Below are 26,021 nucleotides of genomic sequence, written 5' to 3'. Positions count from 1 at the left end.
AGGCCATATACTTCAGAATTCCTATCTACATGTATCTACTACTGAACCATATTTTCTCTCAAGGACGAAACCTAAATACGCATATACCTTTTCTTTACTGTCACTATCTGAAAAAATAACACCGTATATCGTGACCCATAAGTATTGAACAGAAAAAAATACATATTTTCATCATTTCCATCCTGTCAGTCAGGAGGTATTTTGATATATTTGTGAAGGAGGTCCATTTTTTTTTCACCAAAATAATCAGAGATGGGAACCCCCGCTGCGATTAATAAAATAACTAATTCCTTATTTATATATTTGTTTTCTTCTTTATCTTGATTCATTGTGTCGGAAAAGATTTTTGATGAGTTTATTTATAGATATATCCATTCATTCCGGAAATTAGAAATATTATTAAACAAACAATTAATATAACCAAATCAATTTATCGTATTAAACTGGAGGGGGTATAACTGCACAAATGAAATTCTGTTTAATGATTACTTAAACAGAATAACACAGTTAACAGTTCACTGCTACTAATACGGAGATGTTTAAAAACCTTGTACACTGTAAACTCTTATGATTACCGGATAATAATACGTGTATGACATAATTTTTCTAAAGACACCGGTACAAAGTGTAACTATGAATACGGGTTTGATCTACTGTGTACTTTGTATACTCTGTTTCGTACAATTGGTGGCGATAATAAATGGAACAAGTTGTCCATGCAATGATCCAGATCTTTGTAAGCCGATACAGAATACATCACGTAAAGAGGTTTGTCAGTTTTACTTTCGTTTTTATGAGCAGGGCGGTGATGGCCTATTTTTTGCCAGTTTAAATGGAAACTTAACTTTATCTTTACAATTTTTACATAAATGCTCATGAGCTTTTTATAATTTCTTCATAAATAAGTACACATTCTGATAATTAGAACAAAATATTTGACTTTTAAAACGGCAAAGATACAATACGTTTGTCCCTTTTTTTCCAAACTTTCCTGCATAAAATATAGTCGAGTTGTTTCCCTTTGTCTGTATTGCTATTTTTTTTTAAACTATTTTAACGTTCTGGTTTATTTTAGTACTTAGTCTTAGATTAGTGATAATTATTTCCTTTTGTAGTGTGAGTCTGCCAAGTGTCACTGTCACAAATGTTAAAATGTACTTTTCAACAGACATTTCGCATTCCTATTGGAACTAACTGTCTTCGTTTTCTCGCAGACTTATTCCCTGATTCGTGTGAAACAAATCTTATATGAAGAAGCTTTTCTTGAAAAAAGAAAGTAAGCTAGCATTAGCCTATAACTTCACGTTCTGCTGGTAAAAGATGACTTCTTTCACTTAATAATTCTAATTTTGGTAACTATGTTGATCTGCAGTTACTAAGCCCACACTTGGACTATTATATGATGATATCATATATTATGTCCCAGGCCCTCACGATAGGCATCTGTATAACAAAATGCGAAATAATTCAAAAGTGAAAATAAAGAGCCTAATTTATATAATACCTTTAAATGAAAATTAATTATGACATACGGGAACTAACTATACTGAACTAAAGGACCTGGCTTTAAAGAGGGTGGTAAAGGGTTATTTTCGTGTTTTGCCATTTTTATTTCACGTGCAGCCGTGAAAAAGGTTCGTTATTCACCGTGTTTCGTGAAATCGGTAAAAAGATCAACGTGCAAGAAATTTTGAATTGTTCGTTCATCGTGAAATGGCAATTTTATTTCGCGTTCTTCCGTGCAGATACCCCCCCCCCCCCCCTTTTTTTTACGCCCCTCTTTAAACATGTACACGAAAAATGTGACAGTGTTTAGATGTATCACTTTTCATTCATTCTCTACATTTGTAAACATTCAGTCTTATTTTCTTTGGGAAATAGCTGTTATTTTTTTATATGTACTTCAAATGCTTTGGTTTTGTCGATTATTATACTTGAAAGGTGACATGAGTCGTATTTTTTTAAAATATTTGATCATGTTGATTAAATAAAATTGACCCTTTTAAGTCCCCATTATTACAATTTTACTCTAGTGTCAAACCAAAAAAATGACATTGTTTCTGTGCTGCTTCGTTGCTACGTAGACGGAACTTAAAAGTAAGAGCAAAGACTGGTCGGCTGGTAGTCATACTATTCATTTATCCAGATAGGGTGACAGGTCTTCCTGTGAACTACCTTGTGCACTAGCACGATTAAAAATAAATATTTTTCAGCTTGTCGATTGAATACCAAGAAGAATTCATATTCATATTTACATAAACATGTTCTCGTCCTGTTATTCATGTAATATTTGTCACGACTCACGTGACATTAAACACCATTCCCTCATCATTATTATTATCTTCTCATATCACGTCAAATACTTGCAACTTGATTGGGTCGGACATTCGAAAATAGAATGAAAAAAAAATACATTATTGAATGTTTTCAGATCTTCGTATTTTCACTGAGAAATCACAGCCAGATATGGTCAAAATATGATTGGTCAAAGATAACCACCGTAGTAATGACCGGATACATCAATCTTGATTTAATGTGCCTCGCTCATAAAAATGGAGCCAGAGCTGTGATTATAGGTATGATTTATCAATTCATCTTTAATATGAGTGAATTGCTCTTCATTAAAATCTATCAATGAAAATAGAAATAATGTGTATGGGCCATAGGTAGGCCAGACAGCACTCAAACAACACAATACAACAAAAAGATCATCTAGAGGTCAGGAGCGGATTCAGGCGGGGGCGTGGCGGGCGTGCACCCCTCCTAAATTTTGCAAAGCATGGGTTGTCCTCAGCTTAATGAAGAATATTTCGATAATTTTACCTCAAAACATTTTCGCATCGCTCTGCTCGGCGAAAATTTCAGTTTGCAACCCCCCCCCCCCCCCCCCCCCCCCCCCTTCCCTCCCCTAACCTAAATTTCTGGATCCGCCCCTGGAGGTCAACAAAGGGTCTTCAACAAAGTGAAAGTGTCCATAGTATGTCATACTCTTAATCGCCTCGATTTTTAAAAGCTTTTGATTTTAATTGATATATAATACAAAACATTTCATGTTACCACTTGATTCGGTTAGAGTAAGTATAGATGTAAAAATGTCATTTGCATATTCAGGTAAATATGGGTTATTTAAAGAGACTATGTTGTCGAAGTTAATTCTGATATTGTTAAAAATGTCTGTTAAATTGTCTTACTTTAGATCTTCTTGAAGTATGAACTGAACCTCCAATTCAAAACACTAAATGAACAAATCTGCGATACATGTAATTTGATCTGGTTGCTATACGTGATTATGTCATTGAATATGTGTAAATAATGATTATTCTGTTTTGCATGAAATGTGAAGGGCATCAGAGTTTTCTGTTTAAAAAATCATTGAGCAAGGTCAAACTGGTCTAGGACGTTTTTAATCTAAAGTCATTTGCTGTGAACTGATTGACATTTTTTTTAAGTCTTGGAAAAACACGGTTTCTTTATTTGTTGAATTTGGCTTTAAACTGGCTTTCAGTAACTGAAAGTACTCTGTGTGTGTTTTTTCTATCTAATGAGTCAAACCTTCAGGGGATGGTTGGGCGCTCACAAACAGATTACAGGGGCGGATCCAGCCATTTTTAAAAGGGGGGTTCCCAACCCAGGATAAAGGGGGGGGGGGGGGGTCCAACTATATGTCCCCATTCAAATGCATTGATCGTCAAAACAAAGGGGGGTTCCAATTCTACTTTGAATTATTTGACATTTTGTCATGACAGGGTCTTTTGTAGCTGTCTATACGGTATTGTCTTTGCTAATTGAGGAAGTTACATTCTCGTCCTTATGTATCTGGTGGATAGTTGTCCCATTGGCAATCATACCACATCTTACTGTCATCTTGTAACACAAATAGTATAGAATAGATTTTATTGTAGTTTGATTTTAATGGAAACGAACCGTTTAAAATAAGTCTATGTGTTGAGAATCTGTAGTTATTTTGGTAATATTTGTAATTGGAGGGGATTGTTGTCTAATTTACAATCATATACCTATTTTTATAATTTTATAAGCCCTCTATGTTAGTTGTCACTTAATTGACACCAATTGTTCTTACTTACAGCTAACTACCCAAAGGCGAATCTTACAAATTCTACAGCTCGGTCAATATGGGTAGGAAAACAGTTACAATTGGTCCAGAACAATCATTTAGATGGTATCAACATTGACTTCGAGGATGCCATATTAAAAAATGAAACAGATATTCGAGATGCTTACGTCATGTTGATTTTGGAAGTATACTCAGCGTTCAAAAAACTTAGTCCAGTTTATCAGGTAAAACTCTTCCTTAAAGTTGTTGAATATGAACGATTAAGACGTGGAATAAATGTAAATGAGACAGTAACCTCAGGATGTTCGCTGCTCTGTTTCAAAATAACAAGCTTTTGAAAAGACTGTTATAGATTGGTAGTAAAAAAAGCATATAAGTCATTGAAAATTTGGCGGGAAATGATAAATATAAATTAAATTGCATAGTGTTGATTTGAACGGAAGTTTCACGACGGTAGCCACACGTAGAGCAGTATCTGCTTACCCTTCCGGAGTACCTGAGATCACACCAGGCTTTTGGTGAAGTTCGTCTTGTTCAGTCTTTAGTTTTCAGTGTTGTGCTTTGTGTGCTGTTGTTTGTCTTTTCGCCGTTTTTTTCATTTTATGCCATAGCGTTGTCAGTTTGTTTTCGACTTATGAGTTTGAATGTCACTTTGGTATCTTTCGCCTCTCTTCCTCAGTATAAATAATTCCATTTTCAGGTAACAGTTGATGTCGCCTGGTCACCAGATGGTATAGATGATCGTTACTATGACTATGGGAATATTAGTTTATTTGTTGATTTCTTGTTTGTAATGGCATATGATGAACAGAGTCAGATACGTGGTCCTTGTGTTGCTGGGGCTAATTCACCTTTATACAATGCAGTGAAAGGTAAGCCCATCAAATTGTTATCTTGTGAATAATTAAATGGGAATAAGCCTAACAAACCTTTATCTTGTGAATAACTAACTTGGAATAAGCACGGCAAATCGTTATCTTGTGAATAACTAAATGGGAATAAGCCCGGCAAATCGTTATCTTGTGATTAACTAAATGGGAATAAGCTCGACAAATCGTTATCTTGTGAATAACTAAATGGGAATTAGCCTAACAAACCGTTATCTTGTGAATAATTAAATGGGAATAAGCGCGGCAAATCGTTACCTTGTGATAACTAAATGTGAATAAGCGCGACAAATCGTTACCTTGTGAATAACTAAATGGGAATAAGCCTAACAAACCTTTATCTTGTGAATAACTAACTTGGAATAAGCACGGCAAATCGTTATCTTGTGAATAACTAAATGGGAATAAGACCTGGCAATTCGTTATCTTGTGATTAACTAAATGGGAATAAGCTCGACAAATCGTTATCTTGTGAATAACTAAATGGGAATTAGCCTAACAAACCGTTATCTTGTGAATAATTAAATGTGAATAAGCGCGGCAAATCGTAACCTTGTGAATAACTAAATGGGAATAAGCATGGCAAATCGTTATCTTGTGAATAACTAAATGGGAATAAGCTCGACAAATCGTTATCTTGTCACTGTGAATAACTACATGGGAATAAGCCTAACAACCCCTTATCTTGTGAATAACTAAATGGGAATAAGCCCGACAAATCGTTATCTTGCGAATAACTAAATGGGAATAAGCCCGGTAAATCGTTATCTTGTGAATAACTAAATGGAAATAAGCCCGACAAATCGTTATCTTGTAAAAAGCTAAATGGGAATAAGCCAGGCAAATCGTTATCTTGTAAATAACTAAATGTATTGCGTTAAGAAAGGAGATTTTAGACGAAAAAAACTAGGATAAAGACAAAAAAATTTTTTAGTTTTTGATGTTTGTGTTGGGTTTGGGTTTTTGTCGAGCCTTCGACTTTAGTCGAAAAAGCGAGACATAGCGATCCTACATTCCGTCGGCGTCGTCGTCGTCGTTGTCGTCGGCGGCGTCCACAAATATTCACTCTGTGGTTAAAGTTTTTGAAATTTTAATAACTTTCTTAAACTATCCTGGATTTCTACCAAACTTGGACAGAAGCTTGTTTATGATCATAAGATAGTATCCAGAAGTAAATTTTGTAAAAATAAAATTCCTGTTTTTCCATATTTTACTTGTAAATGGACTTAGTTTTTTCTGCGGGGAAACATTACATTCACTCTGTGGTTAAAGTTTTTTAAATTTTAAAAACTTTCTTAAACTATCCTGGATTTCTACCAAACTTGGACAGAAGCTTGTTTATGATCATAAGATAGTATCCAGAAGTAAATTTTGTAAAAATAAAATTCCTGTTTTCCGTATTTTACTTGTAAATGGACTTAGTTTTTTTCTGCTGGGAAACATTACATTCACTCTGTGGTTAAGTTTTTGAAATTTTAATAACTTTCTTAAACTATCCTGGATTTGTACCAAACTTGGACAGAAGCTTGTTTATGATCATAAGATAGTATCCAGAAGTAAATTTGTTAAAAAAAAATTTCATTTTTTCCGTATTTTACTTATAAATGGACTTAGTTTTTATGCCAGGAAACAATACATTCACTCTGTGGTTAAAGTTTTTTAAATTTTAATAACTTTCTTAAACTATGCTGGATTTGTACCAAACTTAGACAGAAGCTTGTTTATGATCAAAAGCTAGTATCTAGTAGGAAATTTTGTTAAAATTTTTTACCTGTTTATCCATATTTTACTTATAAATGGACTTAGTTTTTCTTCCAGTTAACATTAAATACAGTCTGCAGTTAAAGTTTTTAAAACATTTATTAGATTCATAAACTATCCTGGATTTATACCAAACTTTGACAGAAGCTTCTTACAATCAAAAGATAGTATAGAGAGGAATATTTTTATTGATTTTTTTCCTCATTTTTGTTGAGCCTGCGATTTACAGCAAAAGTAGGCGAGACACTGGGTTCCGCGGAACCCTTACGAATTTTTTTGTTCGTAAAATGACGATAGGCAATATTTTTAAAATTCGACCCAGGAAAGGCCGAAGACTCGTCGGTGAGCAAGGTTTAATTAGAATATGTTGTGTCATGGTGAGCAAAAGTAAGCATTTGAGTTGAGCTTGTTAACATCACCAGGTATGCAGCTTGTCAGAGCGACTGTTCAGTATAATATCTATCTAGTTTTGTAAATAACACTTCGTAAAAAAAATAACATATAAGGTAAGAAATTTCTGACTTGTTATAATTCTATGCTTTTTTATAATATTTTGAAATCTGTACATGTATTGGTATACTATTTATAGGTATAAAAGCTTACCATCAGCTAGGAGTATCACCTGACAAACTAGTATTAGGTGTACCGTGGTACGGATATATGTATACGTGTCTCAATCTAACCAGCGTGAGTACTTTCGCATTTGATTTGGTTAGCGGTCTACTTAAAAAAAAGACGCACATCTGCGTCACGACCACTCTTATTTTTATCATTTAAAGCAAAAAATAAAAACAACATGTACACTGCTCTCATATTGAAAATACGTTTGTGGACTCCATTATTGATTTTTATCCAGCCTGATAGCTTATAAAACAACATTGCAATATGCTGAAGGCATAAACTTTTATCATTTACAATGTATAAAATAGGTTAAAGATAAATTATTTTATTTCCAATAGAGGACTCATTATGGGCTTAATCAGTAAGTTTTTCCATATTAAACAATTACAATTTAGATAAAACAAAAGAAAAACAGCTCAAACATGAAATGTAATATGAGTTATTATTAACCAGTTTGTGCATTATGTATGAAAATGTCCCTTTATTAATAAAAGCAAAACTGGTCCATTACAGACCAACAGGGCATTAATACAGGGCCATTATGAAAAAAAGGGCCATTATGAAAAAAACAGGGCCATTATGAATAATCATGGCTATTACACAGATTTTCAGTTGCTATCAATTCAAATAAATTTCTGGGGAAAAGAAACATCAAGAAATTGAAAGTTCCCAAGAATCATGACTCATCTTATTTGACCCAGTTGTCAAGTTGATAATTACATAATACATTCCATGATGTGTTTCAATTTATTTAATTTTGAGTTTTAAAGCCCAGAACGAAATCTTGTATTTTGTATACAATAAATTGCTTTGAATAAGACAACAATGAAACTATATTTACATTTACTCTAAATTACATGTTATTCCATCGTATCGCTGCAAAAGTTTCTTTTTAATATTGTATCAGTTTGATATAATTATATATACAATTTCTCCACAACAAATACTGATTTGGCTTGGTTAAATATAATTTACACTTGATGGTTTGGTTAATAAAAGTGTTAAAAAATTGATGTTTTTAAATTGACCGTGTTAATGGCCGCGAAGGCTGTAATGTCCCTGGCAGTCGGCGTTGCCTCGTGCCATTACAGGCATCCTCGACCATTATAACAGACCTTGGACATATAACAGGGCCAATTTGAAAACACCCATTACATGTAACTAATACTATAATAATATATCCATATAGACAATAATGTTTAGTGTTTGTTGACCATGCACCAGAAGCAGCAGCACATCCAATTTGAAATAAGCTTTTATGAGATAAGTCCTCCTCGTGGCTGATGCATATGAAAAATATTTTAGTTGTCCAATGCAGGAGTCCCTAAGGGCAGGTGTTTAAAGGACACTCAAGCAAATAAACATAGATCATGATTCATGAATATAAAGGGTTCGTTTAAATAACAAAATATCAACCAAAGAGTGTTGTATTTCCATAGCAGAATGTTACTTTTAAAAATTTAAGTAAAATATCGTGATCCCGATGGAAAAGTTTGGGCTAAATGTTGAATTGTATGACATTGATTTTTACTAAATTAAGTGAACAATATACAATTATGGCACGTAGAGAAGGTGAATATCAAAAATTGTCATTACGAAAAGGTTATTTCACTGAGGGCGCAGCCCGAAGTGAAATAATATTTTAGGGTTGACAATTTTGGATATTCATCGCTTCTAAGGGGCCACAATTGTTTTATTATACCGAACTAACAGTGGAAGGGCCTTTTGAAACACTGAAAAAGCACTTAACCTACTGTATCGTAACAAACACAAGTAAACGTTCGATAATAAATTAGTGTTTTAGATGATTTATCGTATTTACAACAAAGGTAGAATATTTTTGCAAAATATTGATGGTCCTGAAAAGGACCGCCGGTTTATAAGAGATATCCTCGGTCCTAGATGCATTTTCAAAGCCTTGTTTCCTCGTCACTTGATGGGCTTCCTGTAACTTGAACGTTGTCATTTTGTTTACTTACGTCTGTGACGTCATTCTCGTGGGAGATAACTCGTGTACAAATCAAGAAACTCAAAAGGTTATCCATCGGTGAATAATAGGGTTATTCACCGCTGGTGTAAATAAATAAAAATTACCCGATTTATTCCATCTCACGTGATAACGTGTTACCCAATAGAATTGATTATAATATATGTAAGGTATAATAATATTTGTTATTTACACTTAGGACGATTTCTGCTTCATAAAACATGTGCCATTCAGGGGAGTTAACTGTAGTGATGCTGCAGGATCACAAATAAATTACTCCAGTATGAAGATTTATCTCCCTCATTCACCTGACGGAATAAAATGGAATAATGTTACAGAAACGCCTTATTTCAACTTTAAAGTATATGTAAGATAATTTAAACCTTTAGAAAAGTTTAAAGTCTGTTATTGTTATTTTCGTTTTGTATGCTGAGGTGAACATGATTATTACAATGTGTAGTAAATTTAATAATTTATGTCAGAAGACCGGAGACATAACTTCAAAATTTTATTGTCAGGAAATCAGGGGAATAATGGTATATTATTCTTTATGCATTTATTTTATCTGTGAAATTCAAAGTTATGACACTATTTTTATTCACAATATAATGTATATTTACTTCATTTGTTTTATATAAACATTGCAAAGGCTTTATTGATTTATTGCCATTTAAATTTCATCGAAGATCTTGTGAAAAAAAAAATACTTGTTGTTGATAAGTGAACAGTACACAAACTGACCAAATATGTCATACTATTTCCATTTGAAATGTCTTCTGATATTGCATCTCATAGCCCTGTTGCATTTTAAATTTAATGCATAAAAACATTATTTCTGCGGTAAAAAAAATATGAATGACCATAAGACCTAAGGAACAAAACCGAACAAATGTTAAGAAAATCACAGGGGTATGCAAAATCTCTAAACTGCTTTGTGCATGGTGTTCTTCTTATTTAGTATGCATATTAACCACAGTTATATAACATAAATACTTTATAACTTTTAATGCAATAGTTTTTAAATATAAATCTGTTAACCAAAAGCAAACAAAAATATCCTGTCCTTTTATTACAGAATTTAACATACCAAGTCCAGTTTGATAATCCTGCCAGTCTCAGATAAAATTTCAAACCATACAAAATTTAGGAGTACGAGGATTCGGTATGTGGAATGCTGATGCAGTAAATTATATTGACAACTCTACAGTGGCAATAAAAGAACGGACAGAAATGTGGGGAGCCTTTCCTACATTTTGATATTTGAGATGTTTCTTTAATGCATATAAATTGTTCATTTATTAAATTTTTCATATTGTTTATTTTTTTAAATAAAAATTAAATATTTTTGTTATTAATGTTACCATTATTATTTACTGTCAATTCAGAAATTATTGTGTGCATTTATTATTGCGATTTTTCAAGAATGGACAAAAATGTGAGAATAATTATTGCAATATCATGAAAATCTGCATACAGATATATGTAACAGACATCAGAATGCAAGTTATTATTGCAATAGTCACCCAGTCGCATTATTCGCATCAATAAAAAAAAACTTGCAATAATTTCTGAATTTACAGTATGTTGAAGTTTTAAACGGCAATATAAATAATTTCTAAATAATATTTTTGTCAGAGATTTCAACCCAGGAACAAGTATATTAATTAAGCGGTTGTTAATATGAAAATAAGGAGATGAAGTATGGTTAATAATGAATCAACTATCCACCAGTCACCAAAGTACGATGTTGTCAACAACTATATAGGTCACCATACGACCTTTAACAATGAACAAAACACATACCGTACATTGTAAAGTATGCCTGATTTATGCTAATGACAATAAAAGAAAAACAAGTATGACAAACATCAACCAACGACAACCACTGAATTACATGATCCTTACTAGGGACAGGCACGTGTTTGTGAGCGATCAGTTATGGCATTTATTCAATTTAGGCATATTTTCAAATAGATACAAATCCATAGTTTTTATAATTATATGTTTTCCGAGCCAAAACACATCCGTTTTTGTATTTGTATTTGTGTGGTTTTTTTTAGTAGATATTCTTTAACATTTTAACATATTTTCACTCGTTTAATGTGCTTTTGTTCTTTTCAAAGACGATTTTACAATAACTATAGGTTATGTATGATGTCCTGCTATTCTTACTTTCCACGTATTCGTAACAATTTACATGGCGTTATTTTTCCCCTCGTGAAAGTTGCAAATAATTCACTCATAAAAATTAATTGGTTTACCGTATTTATAACTAAAACCAGTTCTTCAAACGAACATATATACATATTAATCAACTGCTGTCTCACTGTTAAATTTCGCCCTGGATATAATATTTTATAAAATATGAAGAAATATACCTTGCACTATTTTCCAATAATGACTACTTTAGATTATCTGAAGCAGAGATATATAAATTTATTATTATATGTCTCTGTCTGAAGGAATCGTTAATTATAAAGTGCATATAAACATCAGGATTATCAATATGGAAAACGCACCAGTATTTTGTATTCACCATAAATAATGACATTTGTAAACTCTATGTATAATACAAAATTAGTACATACATTCCGGCATTGAAATATATGTCTTTAATTTCATTGGCCAGAACAGTGTTATCCTTATTCATTCTTTAAAATAAATGTATTTGCAGAAATATTCAACTCTTATATAAAATTGTTAAAATTTTATTTTCAATTTCTGCACACATCAATACGTTATTTGATCATTACATCTGTTAAAACATCCCTTGTAACCAATATAAAACAAAAAAGTTGTATTAATTGTGAATTAATTTAATATAATTAAACCAAATGCCTTCTGTTTTTCTTTTGTTATTTGCAGAATGAATATTAATTTAAATAAGAAAAAACAAAGTTATAATCCTTGGAGACATATAGTATCGGATACAAATGCGGGCCGCTTTTTCCGGCTAAGAACGATGCGGGTACTTATCACAGTTCGATCAATGGTTCTTTATAATCATAATAGTTATTGAGACAGTCATCACCAATTATTTGTTATTTGTAATAATTTTAACCAGATTTTCCTCGCCTTTGAATTATGTTTTCTTTTTATATAAGGATGTTTAAATTGTATTGGCTGGCCTTAGGCTGCAACGGAGATGACACAATATCAGAATGCGGGCGTCACACTCGGCCATATGTCTCCACTATTGTTAAAACCCAATGAATAAAAAATAACAGTGTTCTGTTTTGAACCATGTTAAAGTGTTAAATTGGGAGAAAGAGATGAGACTTTGATTGAAAGGGTTGTCACGTGCCGCGATCATTGATCTATAACGACTGGTCACATTACCTTTAATCTTATTTTTACATGAATTTGAATTTTTACAATGAATATAAAATTCACCTTGTCGGTTCATGTTGACAAAACTTTATAAAAAGTTAATGGGATGCAATTACACTAGTCAAGATAGCGATTTTTATCAAAAAACAGTTAATTGAATTTTAAAACTGGTCTTTTGATCATTAAATCTGTTTAGGTTTTCTCTGTGCATAATATTCTTAACTGTGGTAAAAATCTATTTTGATAACCTTAGATAAAGATGAAAGTATAAAGAGATTGGTTTTACTTTTTTTGAAATTTTGGCCTGGAATAATTTAGACAAATATGAAAAAGAAATAACATGGAAACTCTGTTTGAAGCTTAAACCGTAATATAAAACTGACCAATATATAAAAATCATAATCATTTAATATTTCATTCTCCAATCTATCTATTTTATTTATATTTTATTACTTACATAAAGAAACATAAAATATAAGTCTACCAAGTTCCCTTTGCATTTACCGATCAAGAGTTATCGTCCTTAATTATCATTAAAAAGTTTAATGGTCAATAAATCTTTATTTCGGAACATTGGTGTTGATTGCAGATCATAACATTTTTGTATTCTTCAAAAAATTTAACCTACTAGTATTTTTCTCTAATCTTTATTTGTTTGCCCATTTTCTCTATTCTTTATATTTAAACACCCATCATTCTCTATCTAATTTTTATGTGTGCACATTTTTAGCTCACCTGGCCCAAAGGACCAAGTGAGCTTTTCTCATCACTTGGCGTCCGTCGTCCGTCGTCGTTGTCTGTAATATTTTACAAAAATTTCTCCTCTGAAACTACTGGGCCAAAGTAGAACTTGTCTTGCTGATCATTTTTTGCAATTTAAAGTTTCTCTTTATCTATTATAGTTTTCAAGATAATAGGCAAAAAGTTAAAAAAAAAATGGTAAAATTTGACATTAAAGGGCAATAACTCCTATAAGAAGTCATCTGACAGTTTTGACGTATATATACATTTGGTAGAGCTCAACATTCTGAACATTTCAGATTTTCTCTATTTATAACGGTTTTCAAAATAATAGACAAAACTTGCATTTTACCCCAGCCATGTCGGCCATCTTGGTTGGCAGGCGTGGACATTGGACACATTTTTAAAACTAAATACCCCAATGATGATTGTGGCCAAGTTTGGTTAAATTTGGCCCAGAAGTTTCAGAGAAGAATATTTTTGTAAAAGTTAACAGACGACGGACAACGATAGACGCCAAGTGATGAGAAAAGCTCATTTGGCTCTTTGGGTCAGGTGAGCTAAAAAGGATGATGGAAGGAAAAGATAACGTTGTTTGGATTTATTTTGAAAATTTCAACTCGTCCTAATGAGTTTTTTTCATTGGAAAATGAATACTGAAGTTAGTCGTATTAATTATTCAACTGTACTTGCAACTTTTTTCCGTACTTGCTTCATGTTATGAACCACTTATTTTGAATAAATAAATAAATAAATAAATAAATAAATAAATAAATAAATAAATAAATAAATAAATAAATAAATAAATAAATAAAATAAAAATAGTTAACAAGGATTTTTTAATCTATATACAGTATTCTTCTATCGATTTCAATAATTGTTTTGAACATGTTTGCATTATTTCAAAAAACTGAACAAATAGAATGAACGGTAGATAGTTTTAAATAGTGTTTTTGACAGTTCTCCATAAGAAAAGTTCTCAAGTGAAACATGAATATTCAAAAACAGGAAAAAGCGTCATATACTTTATACTTATTTTATTCATACAACGTTTAATATTTTACAGCTGAGTTTTGATATTATTTTCCTTCTAAATACAATTGAATTTAATTTCAAAACATGATTGTATATTAATCTTTTAAAATCACGAGTACTTCATATAGGTTTTGAATTACTTGGTTTCTTCAGTCTTTGAAGATTCCATCGCTCAAAACTCTGACTTTCTGTTATGTTCTTTCTGCTTCTTTGACCATGCTGCAGGTGTCGAATTCAAGAGCATATTTTTTTGCTAAATAAGAAAAAAAAAAAACTGTGTAAGGGTACATGTTTTTTTTCTGCAGGTGCTATTAATAAAACATTAAAAGACTGATAAAGCATAAAAACAACTCGCTGAAATCAGTTTTTTTTTAAATCAAAATAAATGACTTTAATTAAAATGTTCGGAAGAAAATACATTTTTCAAAAAATAATAATACCTGTAAAAATCGGGTACCCGCATTTTGCATCGAATATCCCTTAAAACAAAGCACCGCCCACAAATAGTCACGTGCCCATAATATCGTCCTACCACAGTGACACGTGCATAATGTGTTCAATAAATTGTTTATTTCTTCTAAAGAAAACGAAGCACGTGTTTTACAAGATTTACAGCTAGATGACAAGATATGAACGAAATTAACATAAATTATGCTTTTCAATAAATGGAAAAACAACTTCAAATAAATAAATCTGGATCGAGAAAAGTTTCACGCAGACAGGCAATCACGAAAGCCGAGATGGACAAATTTGAAATAACTGACGAAATTCTAAAACTATGTTTATATGGAAATTTAATTAAGGATAAAGTGTCTATTGATGGTAAGAATATTGGACTTTATTTGGATAGCTTAAAATGTGAAATGTTTCAGAAATATTTTTTTATTAATAAAAAATCCAAAAGAAACCAGAGACGTGATCATGAGTATGCGTCATATTTATTTGATATCTTCATTTTATCAATTTTAATAATTTATATGTTACTTCATATTTGTTTCATGCTTTAGAATTTTTTTGTTTCTATGGAAGTATGGTTTTCTTTTATATGTTCGCTGTTGTCGTTCCACATTTTATCCCATATCTTTTCTCACAGGAATAATGAACATGCAATGTAACTATAAATATTTCAATTTGACACTTATGTGCAGAAATGTGTTTTTGTAAACCTATATTCAAGTTGATAAAATATTAGATGAAATTTATTCCACTTTTAGATATTTATCTATAAAAAAAGGAGATGTGATATGACTGCTAATGAGACAACTATCCACCAGAGTCCAAATGAGGTAGATGTAAGCAATTATAGGTTACCGTACGACCTTCAACAATGAGCCAAACCCCTATCGTATAGTCAGCTATAAATGACTAACGCATCGATATAAAAGTTCTCGAAGTTACTAGTTCAACAACAATCATAACTAATAAATAAATCATGTTCTCCCAGACTTAAGTATCAATCAGTACACATCCGACAGATTAAGTGTAAAGACGTCATAAATACTCTGAAAAAAGCGTGACCTGTGTAATGGCAAAATATAATTAAGCATTATCGAATGGATGTAGGATCATAAGTAGTTTATTCGTTTAGCTTTTATATTGTTGAATTATTTGCTTGAGAGAAGCAACGCAATGTACTGCTCGTTCTCTTGATATATATACATCTACTTAAAAGGACTAAATCAACATATTTTTGAAAGGATTTGACTGTAATTCTAATAGAACGCACAGTATATTAGTACTGAGTTCAAATGAAGTGGATATAAGTAATTATAGGCCACTGTAAGACTTTCAACAGATGAGAAAAAAACCATACCGTATAGTATGCTATAAAAGGCCCCGACATGAAAAACAATTCAAACAAGAGAACTAAGGCTTACTTTATAGCAAAACAATTATACTCAGTCAGGATTCTACTTCGTCGAAATTATCTCCCAATTACGCCACCTAATTACTATAATCGTAAAAATGGAAGCCATTCTGTAAATTTTACTCTTGATAACCGACCAATTTATCCACATAGCATCATTACGATCCTTATATGCCAGTTGTACTTTAAAAGACAAATGTATCTACTAGCTATTGAGAATCATTTAATGTACTTCTATGCATTTGATCAACTTAAAACTATTGTTTGATCGGTTGTCAAGTGGAATTTTTGAAAGTTCAAAAATATTTTAAAACATTCTAATTAAATATTTCGAGAAAGGACAGACTAAAAATTTTCAGAGGTTGAAGACTAATTACCCTAGATAACACACACACACAATTAAGTTTGTTCGAAGTTATGCATTTTTAAGATCCACTTATAAAGTCTGTCGTCAAGTACTTTTAGTAAAGATTTGTTATCCGAACACACCTACTCTCTTGTTATGACTCATCAGAAAGGTATTTCACTTGACCCATATATTTCATTATTTAGAACTGTAATTTTTTCATGTAAACTTATTAAATCAACCTATAGCCTAAATATACAAAAATAATAGAATCTGAAGCGAGATTATGTATCAAATATTTTTCTTTTATACGTTTTCAAGACAGAATAGTCAACTCAAACACGCCTGAACATAAAGAGGTGTACTCGACTTTCTCTTTGCGATGAAATTATTGCCCATTTTTGGGATTGGGATTTTCAAAATGTCGCAGAGATGCAAATTAATGCTTTAAAAGGATCAATCTATTATCTTTCTTTTGATTTTTTTTTCGGCGGAATTTATGCTTATGCACACAAAAGATCATGTATTTGCACCTACCATGCACAATCTACTGCTTTGTGAAAATGTGTCTATAATTTAAAAGTTTACAAACATCTCGAAGCTCCGTACCATAATTTAAGTAAAAACACATATATAAGATGCATAAAATCTTAAATTATTCACTTCCATTAAGCTTTTAAAGCCCATAGAAACAGATGGAAACAATACAAATTTACCAACTTGGCCTTTTATACCTTCTCTAATAAAGAGTTTCGTTTCTTTTGTTTAATTTCAACTGGGTTTCCGCCTGTACTGCATATAATAATGCATGTATATAGAAATAAGAAGACGTTGTATGATTTCCATTCCCAATGAAACAACAATCCACCAGAGACTAACTGGTACCAAAAGCTACCGAAGCGGAGACGTTAGCCACCTTCTTCTATTATATATGGATTGTAAATGACGTAGATGTAAGCAACTATTTATCACAGTACGGCCTTTAACCATGAGCAGAATCCATACCGTATTGTAAGCTAAAAGGGATCCGATATAACATTTGTAAAACATGCAATTTAAACAAGAAAACCAACGACCGAATTTATGTAAAAAATAATAAATAAAAAACAAATGTAATATATAGCGACCAACGGCAACCACGAAATTATTGGCTTCTGTCTTTAGATAATTAATCTGCGACTTCATTTTATGTCAATTACTTTCATTCTTATGTTGTTTTAGACTTTCCCTCCTTGCCTCTTCCTCATCAAGTTAAAATTGGATTATCGGCACTTCCCGGATGTAAATACGGTGTCTTTGCAAGGACTGTCATACGAACTGGAACAGAAATGGGACCATTTGTTGGACACGTGAAGAGACCATGTGATATACAGAATGTTAGTCATAATCCTAGTTTATGGGAGGTAAAATAACTTTTATATAAGATTTGAGATACATTGATTGTTGCTGGCTTAAACAGTTCACGCATATTCAAGACAGAACAAATTAAATGATATTATAGGTAGGGTCTAAAAGGTATGAACGGTGAAAATTTTGAAATGTTACTGGAAATGTGGGTATGTTGGATCGGGGCATAAAGTTTAACTTGCAACTGGTCATATACCTAAACGACCTGAAGTGGCTGCATATTTCTACATGCAGCACAGACTAACGGACGAACCACTTCAGCAAGTGCTTTACTACCAGGTGGAAGAAGTCAAGACATGACCATGTTTCTATACCTAAAATCAACCCTTGGGGTCAAATTTAAAATAAAAAGTAAAAAAACTGAGAGAAAAAAAAGATGAAAAGAAACATTTACATCGAAAGTTCAGAAGTACTTTTTCATATAAAAACAAGAAGATGTGGTAAAATTGCCAATGAGACAACTCTCCACCAGAAACAAAATGTCATAGTACAAACAATGAATATTTGTTTATTATTTCTTTTATTTATAACTTTTTAATAAATACATTCAATAATAAAATAATTGATATATAAACATTACTACCGCGTTTCAAAATTTCAGGCCAAAAATTAAGGCAACAGCAGTTAACCATGTTAAAAACCACAAAATTAAATCAAGGAAACAAACAAAAACTGAGGGAATTATTATAAACACAAGAAAGAGCGAGACTGGGTGCGTCGACAGATTACATGTAAGGGTATCTAAAAATCTAAGACCGCGAAAACATGTCGTTAGTAATTAAGTTGAGACATAGACATGAAGTATATTTTATAGACTACGGCACCTTACCAATTCTCAATCAAGTGAATGCCTTATTCATTACTAGAAGATTTTTTTTAAGGGAACAGCATGGCTTGTTGTAATAATTTGGTGTGTTGTTAAGCATGTCTAAAAACATTCGCAAGGTTTATGATAAAAACATTATAGCGACGTCTTTCAGGTATTTGATACAACGGGCCATTTACTACACTTTATTGATGGTGGACATTATAATCCCGCTAGCTGGCTCTCACTGATACAATGTGCGAGATCTGAACGAGAACAGAACTTAGAAGTGACACAAATCGGAGCCAATTTGTTTTTTAAAGCATCAAAGGTGATTATATCAACATGGTTTAATCTAGTTAATACAATGAAAACAACAAAAGATGAATATAACTTTATATACATTACGATAACCCGAATAATGCAGTCCCTCTCCATGATCAGTCTTTCCTTCTTGTAGCCATCGTAGAGCAGCGGAATATAAAGACTGAGTTATTCGGGTTAACATTACGACTGCTATACCGACAAAAATACGTTAAATAGTCAAGCGTAAATGTCGTTAACCATGCAGACGGCATCATTCCTACAGGAGATGGACATTGTGGTTTATCGCAGTGTAACAACCAGAAGTTGTTTTAAACGAGACTGGATTAAGCATGTACAAAACAAAATATAATAAAACCATTGCAAATGCATTGTTAAAAAGGGTGGAGGCCAACATACCAAATACTTTATTTCAGTGAAAACGTCAACATTATTCTGTAGAATTATTTCTTAATACTATATTTTTGTTAGTTTCACAATATATAGATATTTTACTACAATATATTTTGTTTTTAGGATATTTTATGTGGTCAAGAATTATTGGTTTGGTATGGAATGTCACATTGTTTGTTCATGGGTTTACCACTTCAAAACAAGACTGAACGTAAAGTCATACCAGGTATTATCTTAAAATTTAGCTTAGCGAAAAAGCGGGATTTGAAGTATTGTGATTGTTGTGTAAAATATTCCGTTCATTCGTTGGTTTTTCTGGTCACTTTTTTTTAATCCGAAACTCTTTTTTAAGTTGTATAATAGGATATGTTGGGGGTATCAATGATGCAACACAAATGACACAAATAACGAAAAGATATTTATTATAAAAGTCAACATGCCGAGTTCAACAAGCAACGTGTCTGTACAGTATGCCAAACTCTAAATCTTCCCGAGTCTAAATAAGTTGTGAAACAGAGACTATCAAAGGTCTGCCATCAACACAAAATTTTCAAAATAATATTTAATAAAAACCCACTAAGAACAAAAGTCAATAGCTGGCAAAGTCCCTGGCGTTGAATTCAGAGAGGCACATGATCAAGTGGCAGAACTAAACTAGACAAGTTTTTGTTTCACATGCAACGAAAGTCGAATTCGACGTGGTGTTTTAAGATTCGACGTCGTCGGTGGCGACATGTGTTAAAGTTTTTGATTAGGTCACACATGCGAGATAAATATCTGCTATTAACTTAACAGTTTCTTCGGAAAACGTCTTGCCTTACAGCAGCCTATCAATGGACCCCTTAAAGGCATTTGCACGAGGATCCATATCATTCTATAGTTTCTGCTAACTGGACGTGACTGCGTATTAATATATCCCACATCCAAAGGGACACTTCTTTTTAGTGTAGATTTTACTTCCGAATGGGATACATTTTTAAGTGTAAGTACTTATGTAACCCAGCGATGTCCTTGTGTCTTATTCATCTTAAGTTTCTGCATCAGAATAGATATAAAGTAGGATACGGTTAATCTAATAATATAATTTTTATTGTCATATAAACAAATTAAACATGTTTGTGACCAAAAAAAATCACACACACTCATATCACTCATATATATATATATCAATTATCGTAAAGCCTATAAGAAAGTGACAAAACAAAATACAAATTACAACAAATCTTGTAACCATCAATTAATCAAGAGTCCCTTGTCATCAGTTCCATTGACTGTTTTAAAAAGGAACCTAGACTTTGTACGTTGAAAATGTGTTGGATTGAGTAAATATTGTGGGTTTTTTTTTAGTGCATCTCATAAAGTCAATATTTTGAGAACAATTTCAGAGAAGTAATTGTTTCTTAAATTTTTATTTATTTCGCAATAAAAGAAGAAATGAAATTCATCATCTATATCTTTAATAGAGCAAAAATTACAATGATAATCTAAGATTTCGTGGTACTTTTTTATATCTTCCCAATTCAAGCTCCAGATTATGATCACGTATTCTAAATTTAGTAATAAGTTGACGAATTTCAAAGTTTGAATGTGACAAGTAAAATTCTGTCTCAGTATCTATTTTTAGATCTTTGTAGGTAAAAAGTTTATTTTGTTCACATAGGTTTTCAATATTAGTTTTATAGAGGTTTTTATATTGATTAGAAATTCCTACTTTGATAACATATTTTAGAGATTGTACTTCCTTTATAGTTTTGCATGAAGCCAACTTTTTGGGATCATCTGTCTCTTTAGGGATAATATCTTTGACATATGTATACCAGGAATATACATTTTGTGCATCTAAAATCTTACAGATTTCAAATGATTCCTTTAATAGGGGATTAATCTCTTTAGTATGTAGCCTAGCCAAATATAATAAAGACTGGACTCTAATATAGTTTTCTATTGGTAATTCCTTCAAACTTCAAGACGAGTTGCCAAATTTGTTGAGCATTTTCTAACACCCAATATGTATTTACAAAACAGAATGATAAATGAACCTTTTCAAAAGGTGATCGATCTATAAAACAAAATGGATCAACAATTTTGTTACTATAGTTTGCACGAGCTTTTGCTCTTATGAATGGTAGGTATGAGTCCATCGTGCATATTTCAACGTTATAAGTTAATATAGGTCTGACCAATGAATCAAATAAACTAAATGCCACTTTGATTGGCACAATGATTACCAATAGCTGAAAATCGGCGGAATATAAAGCAAATATAATCTTCCTAGCTTTCTTTGCTAGATCATTAATGCTAGAATTAAGATTACCATTTCTACTAAGAACAGACCCAAGAAATGTATATTCTTTAACATTGTCAATGATTTGAGTTTTATACTTATTGTACAAACCATGTAAACCGAATATGAATCAGACCTAAAACTGCAAACTTTTATACTTTCAGAAAACAGTCAGATACCTATAATGACAAATAGTAAAGAAGTTATTAGTAAACTTAAATGTGTACTATGTCGGCGGGGCTTCAACTCAAGGAGTAATTTAAGATCACACATGCGCATTCACACCTTAGAAAAACCATTTGCCTGTAAATATTGTAGTAGAAAGTTCAGCCAATCATCAACACTAAGAAATCACGTGAGATTACACACGGGTAAGTATTCCGACAATATGTTAATGTAGCATTTGCATTATACTTAACAGCAAACAAAACGCACCACCTCCATTAATTTCGATTGCATGCAACTTGTAAAAATATAATTGAAGTGCGTAAAAATTTTTGATACGAAGTTTCTGAAGTCATAAACTCCAAATTCTGTGACATCTCAGAAAAACAAATCTTTAACACACAAAAAAATGTTGCAAACTTTGTGAAAACTAAAGTCGTGTGTATCTTTTCACCTGCAAACAACGAAAATTACTTTGATTAACAGTTTCTTAATCGAATTCTTATCTAATGACCAATTTGAAATTGACTTATCACAGACTTGCGAATTTTAACTTTGATTTTAAAAATTTCAATTGTCGCCACTAAATAAAATTGAGAATGGAAATGGGGAATATGTCAAAGAGACAACAACCCGACCAAAGAGCAGACAACAGCCGAAGGCCACCAATGGGTCTTCAACGCAGCGAGAAAATCCCGCACCCGGAGGATGTCCTCAGCTGGCCCCTAAATAAAATTGCGTACTAGTTCAGTGAAAATGGACGTCACACTAAACTCCAAAACATATAAATGAACTAAAATTAAAAAAACATACAAGACTAACAAAGGCAAGAGGCTCCTGACTTGGGACAGGCGCAAAAATGCGGCGGGGTTAAACATGTTTTTGAGATCTTAACCCTCCCCCTATACCTCTAGCTAATGTAGATGTATAAATGTATAAAGAAACACATAGCAATACGCAAATTTCTCTGTAAACTCTGCATTAATTTCAAGGTTATGCTTCAAATATAGTAGATTTCTTCAAATTTGTAGCAAAAACAAGAAATTGTGAAACTACTATATATGGTAATATGTGGTGCGTTATTTCTGTTGTTAAGTATATTAAAGAAGCAAGAGTTAATGGGAAATTTGTAAAATGCACCCGCTGCCATGTGTCATTCAAGAGGATTTTGAATGACACATTTTATTAATGTCCCGGAAAGAAGATGTGTAATATTTGTTCATGCAAAACTGAAATTATAGTATATCCTTGCAGTATATTTTCATCTTTCACTCTTTAAAAGAAAGAAAAATCGCGAGGGATAGTAAATATGGAAATTGATAATTTTACATTAATATTCCAGTTTCGTTGCTTTTGTACGGAAGCCAGTTAGGGTCACATGAAACAAAACATATGTCGTAATAACGACACACCTATCTCGTTATAACGACATCCTATTTACAATATATATTTGTTTTATATTCTTTTACATCACAATAGCTATGAATAATTATCTCCCTTTTAGTTTTTACTATGAAGTTTTGTTTTTTTTCCTGATTTAGGAGAGAAACCATATAGATGTTCATGCTGTAATAGTTCCTACTCACAACTAGCTGGACTCCGTGCTCATCAAAGAAGTGCTCGACATCGACCGACTGTAGGAGAAGCAAATTAAATAAGAAAGAAGTACCAGCGGACATCAACTAGATTAGTTTGTGAATGAAGAAGAGTGGTGGAGAGTTGTCTCATTGGCATTAATACCATAAGACAAAACACATGAATGATCGGTATCAAATATGAACCATACATATGCCGAAGTTTTAGGTATCAGCATACTATCAGAAAACCTGAATATATTCTGGCAATATACTGCAATCAAAATACCGGAGTTTACAGTCATGCATTCCGAAATTTACCGTAACGAGTCTAAGCTTACCGTGAAGAGTCGAAGTGTACTTAATTCATAACGAAACATTGCATTATGGTCTTGTAAGCGACCATGAGGTAACGTTAAACGGATTTCTTCAGTTTCATCCAATTTATTATAAACATGTCTAATTTTATTTAGATTGTTCATGATTTTCTTTTTATTATGAATTATCAATAACTACATGGAATGCCATCAGAATATAGTGTTCATCGATTCAGAATGATTTTGTTTTAATGTGAAGGTTCACTCAATCTGAAATATGCATGTTTAGCTTTTTTTTTTTATAAAATCAACTATTTGTACAACTTGGCAGATTGAAACCGTCTGATTAGATAGTTTAACAAAGCAAACATATTCCTTGTAAAAAATTAATATACATATCTGCTTTCAACTTATTTCCGATGTACGTTTGTGTGATGTTATTTTTTTTAATTTATGTAGAATGTTATGGCATGCAGTATAAAAATGCGTGCCAAGTTTTTCCAAGAGGCAGCTATTCAAATGAAGCAGATTTAATCAATTATAAGTCACCATACGGACTTAATCAATGAGTAAAATACATACCGTAAAGTCGGCTATAAAAGGGCCCTGACTTAACCAAATGTGTAACAATTCAAACGAAAAAATCAATATTAAAACCAACCAGGATTTATAACTTAGCAATGAACGTATAACAAATACAACAGACAACACCCAACGACAAACACTGAATTACTGGCTCCTGACTTGTGACATGCAAATATAAAATGTGGCAGGGTTGAATTTGTTTGTGAAAGTTCAAACCTACCCCTAACCTTGGAAACTGGTGTAACAGCACAACATTAGGACAAACTATAAAAATCAATTGTATGAAATGGCTTGACCCATCAGATTGGCTCGAATCACAAAAAAAAAAAACCAAGCAAACATAAAGACAATAGACCCAAATACCGATGAGTAGGTGGTAAGAGTACTCGCAGTGACTGAAAGCAAGTTCAAAGTCCAATTGAATAACAACTAATAAATAAATCATGTTCTCCAAGACTAAAGTATCAATCAGTACACATCGAACGGATTAAGTGTTAGCACGCATTTGAGTTGCATGTTCAGTTTAAGATCTACCAGTTTAAGATGAACTGTTGACGTTTTTCCATCCCTGTGTCTTTCCATTCTTCCAAGATGTGAAAAAAATATCATTTTCCAAAGGCAGACAAATTTACATAATGACTGGTTTTTAGAGTCCGCCAATCTAATTAAGTATAGAACTCTGATTTTCAGAGTTCTATATTTTAATTAGATTGTAGAGTCCGCATAAACTTTTGTGTTACATCTATTTAGTCTTTTCATCATTTCGGTGTTTGGGAAAAGCGGTCAATTCGATCTATTTGAACTTTTCATCATTTTGGTGTTTGGGGAAAGAGGTCAATTCTTTAATTAACGTGAATCGCTTTGTTTTAAAATGATACGCCTTTTTCACTAAATCGGGTGATAAATGTAATACTTGTAATTTGGTTTCATTGACAAATTTTATTGGTGTAGTTTAGACGAGGAGGTGATAATCGGTTGCAGTTTTGGTCTGTGCGAGTTTTTCTATTGCAATAATATCATTATTTTCTATTACAATGTCGAGCAAAATGTGTAATTGTTATTATTTCATTTTCCATGTTAAAATCCTCATGATAGAAAACGTGCAAACAAATATCGTTATTACTTTGGTATAAACGTCATATCTATGATGAGACAGAGTTTATTTATAAAACAATCAGCTAGCTTTATATATATAGTCCAAATTATGAATATACATCAAACGTTTACGAGTTTTTTTTTCGTTTCAAAAAGTATTCTGATTTCGCTTTTTTTAAATTTATTATTAATGTATCTATTTTGGGAGGAAACAAATAAACCCTGCATCTTCTTCATAATGAGACACAACACATACTTATTTGTCATTGGACGTTCGCGGCAATCAATCAATTAAACAATCGTCGTGGTGCAGCGTATAATTGCTAATATTAAAAATCAATTGTTTAATACAATTACTTGAACCGTAAAATATTGTTATAAAAGAGGGCGAAAGATACCGACGGGACATTCAGACTCATAAG

The 26,021-nt window shown here is 32.1% G+C and overlaps 2 protein-coding genes across 2 annotated transcripts; both read left to right on the top strand.

Moving 5' to 3' along the window:
* Nucleotides 1–522: 522 nt before the first annotated feature.
* Nucleotides 523–10,682, top strand: LOC127729687 (di-N-acetylchitobiase-like). Its single transcript, XM_052237537.1, has 7 exons — nt 523–768; nt 2,432–2,576; nt 4,088–4,299; nt 4,776–4,947; nt 7,313–7,410; nt 9,531–9,698; nt 10,407–10,682. Exons 1-7 carry the CDS (start codon nt 634–636, stop codon nt 10,452–10,454), a joined length of 978 nt encoding a protein of 325 aa, XP_052093497.1. The 5' UTR covers nt 523–633; the 3' UTR covers nt 10,455–10,682.
* Nucleotides 10,683–15,177: 4,495 nt separating this feature from the next.
* Nucleotides 15,178–24,026, top strand: LOC127728941 (PR domain zinc finger protein 12-like). The gene is made up of 6 exons (XM_052236520.1): nt 15,178–15,259; nt 17,872–18,053; nt 19,038–19,193; nt 19,703–19,805; nt 22,028–22,234; nt 23,570–24,026. The coding sequence occupies exons 1-6, from the start codon at nt 15,178–15,180 to the stop codon at nt 23,680–23,682; spliced, it is 843 nt and encodes a 280-aa protein (XP_052092480.1). The 3' UTR covers nt 23,683–24,026.
* Nucleotides 24,027–26,021: the final 1,995 nt, after the last annotated feature.

This window comes from Mytilus californianus, unplaced genomic scaffold (assembly GCF_021869535.1).
Source record: "Mytilus californianus isolate M0D057914Y unplaced genomic scaffold, xbMytCali1.0.p SCAF_2, whole genome shotgun sequence".
Taxonomy (NCBI): domain Eukaryota; kingdom Metazoa; phylum Mollusca; class Bivalvia; order Mytilida; family Mytilidae; genus Mytilus; species Mytilus californianus.
Note: the sequence above shows the minus strand (reverse complement) of the source record. Positions and strands in the feature narration are given on the sequence as shown.

Bases quoted from the DNA above. Each gene is read 5' to 3' on its own strand.
- LOC127729687 (XM_052237537.1), top strand. From the start codon at position 634: ATGAATACGGGTTTGATCTACTGTGTACTTTGTATACTCTGTTTCGTA. The intron at 2,577-4,087 runs GTATGATTTATC...TCTTACTTACAG, and splicing joins AGCCAGAGCTGTGATTATAG to CTAACTACCCAAAGGCGAAT. The intron at 4,300-4,775 runs GTAAAACTCTTC...TTCCATTTTCAG, and splicing joins AACTTAGTCCAGTTTATCAG to GTAACAGTTGATGTCGCCTG.
- LOC127728941 (XM_052236520.1), top strand. From the start codon at position 15,178: ATGGACAAATTTGAAATAACTGACGAAATTCTAAAACTATGTTTATAT. The intron at 15,260-17,871 runs GTAAGAATATTG...ATGTTGTTTTAG, and splicing joins GGATAAAGTGTCTATTGATG to ACTTTCCCTCCTTGCCTCTT. The intron at 19,194-19,702 runs GTGATTATATCA...TTTTGTTTTTAG, and splicing joins TGTTTTTTAAAGCATCAAAG to GATATTTTATGTGGTCAAGA.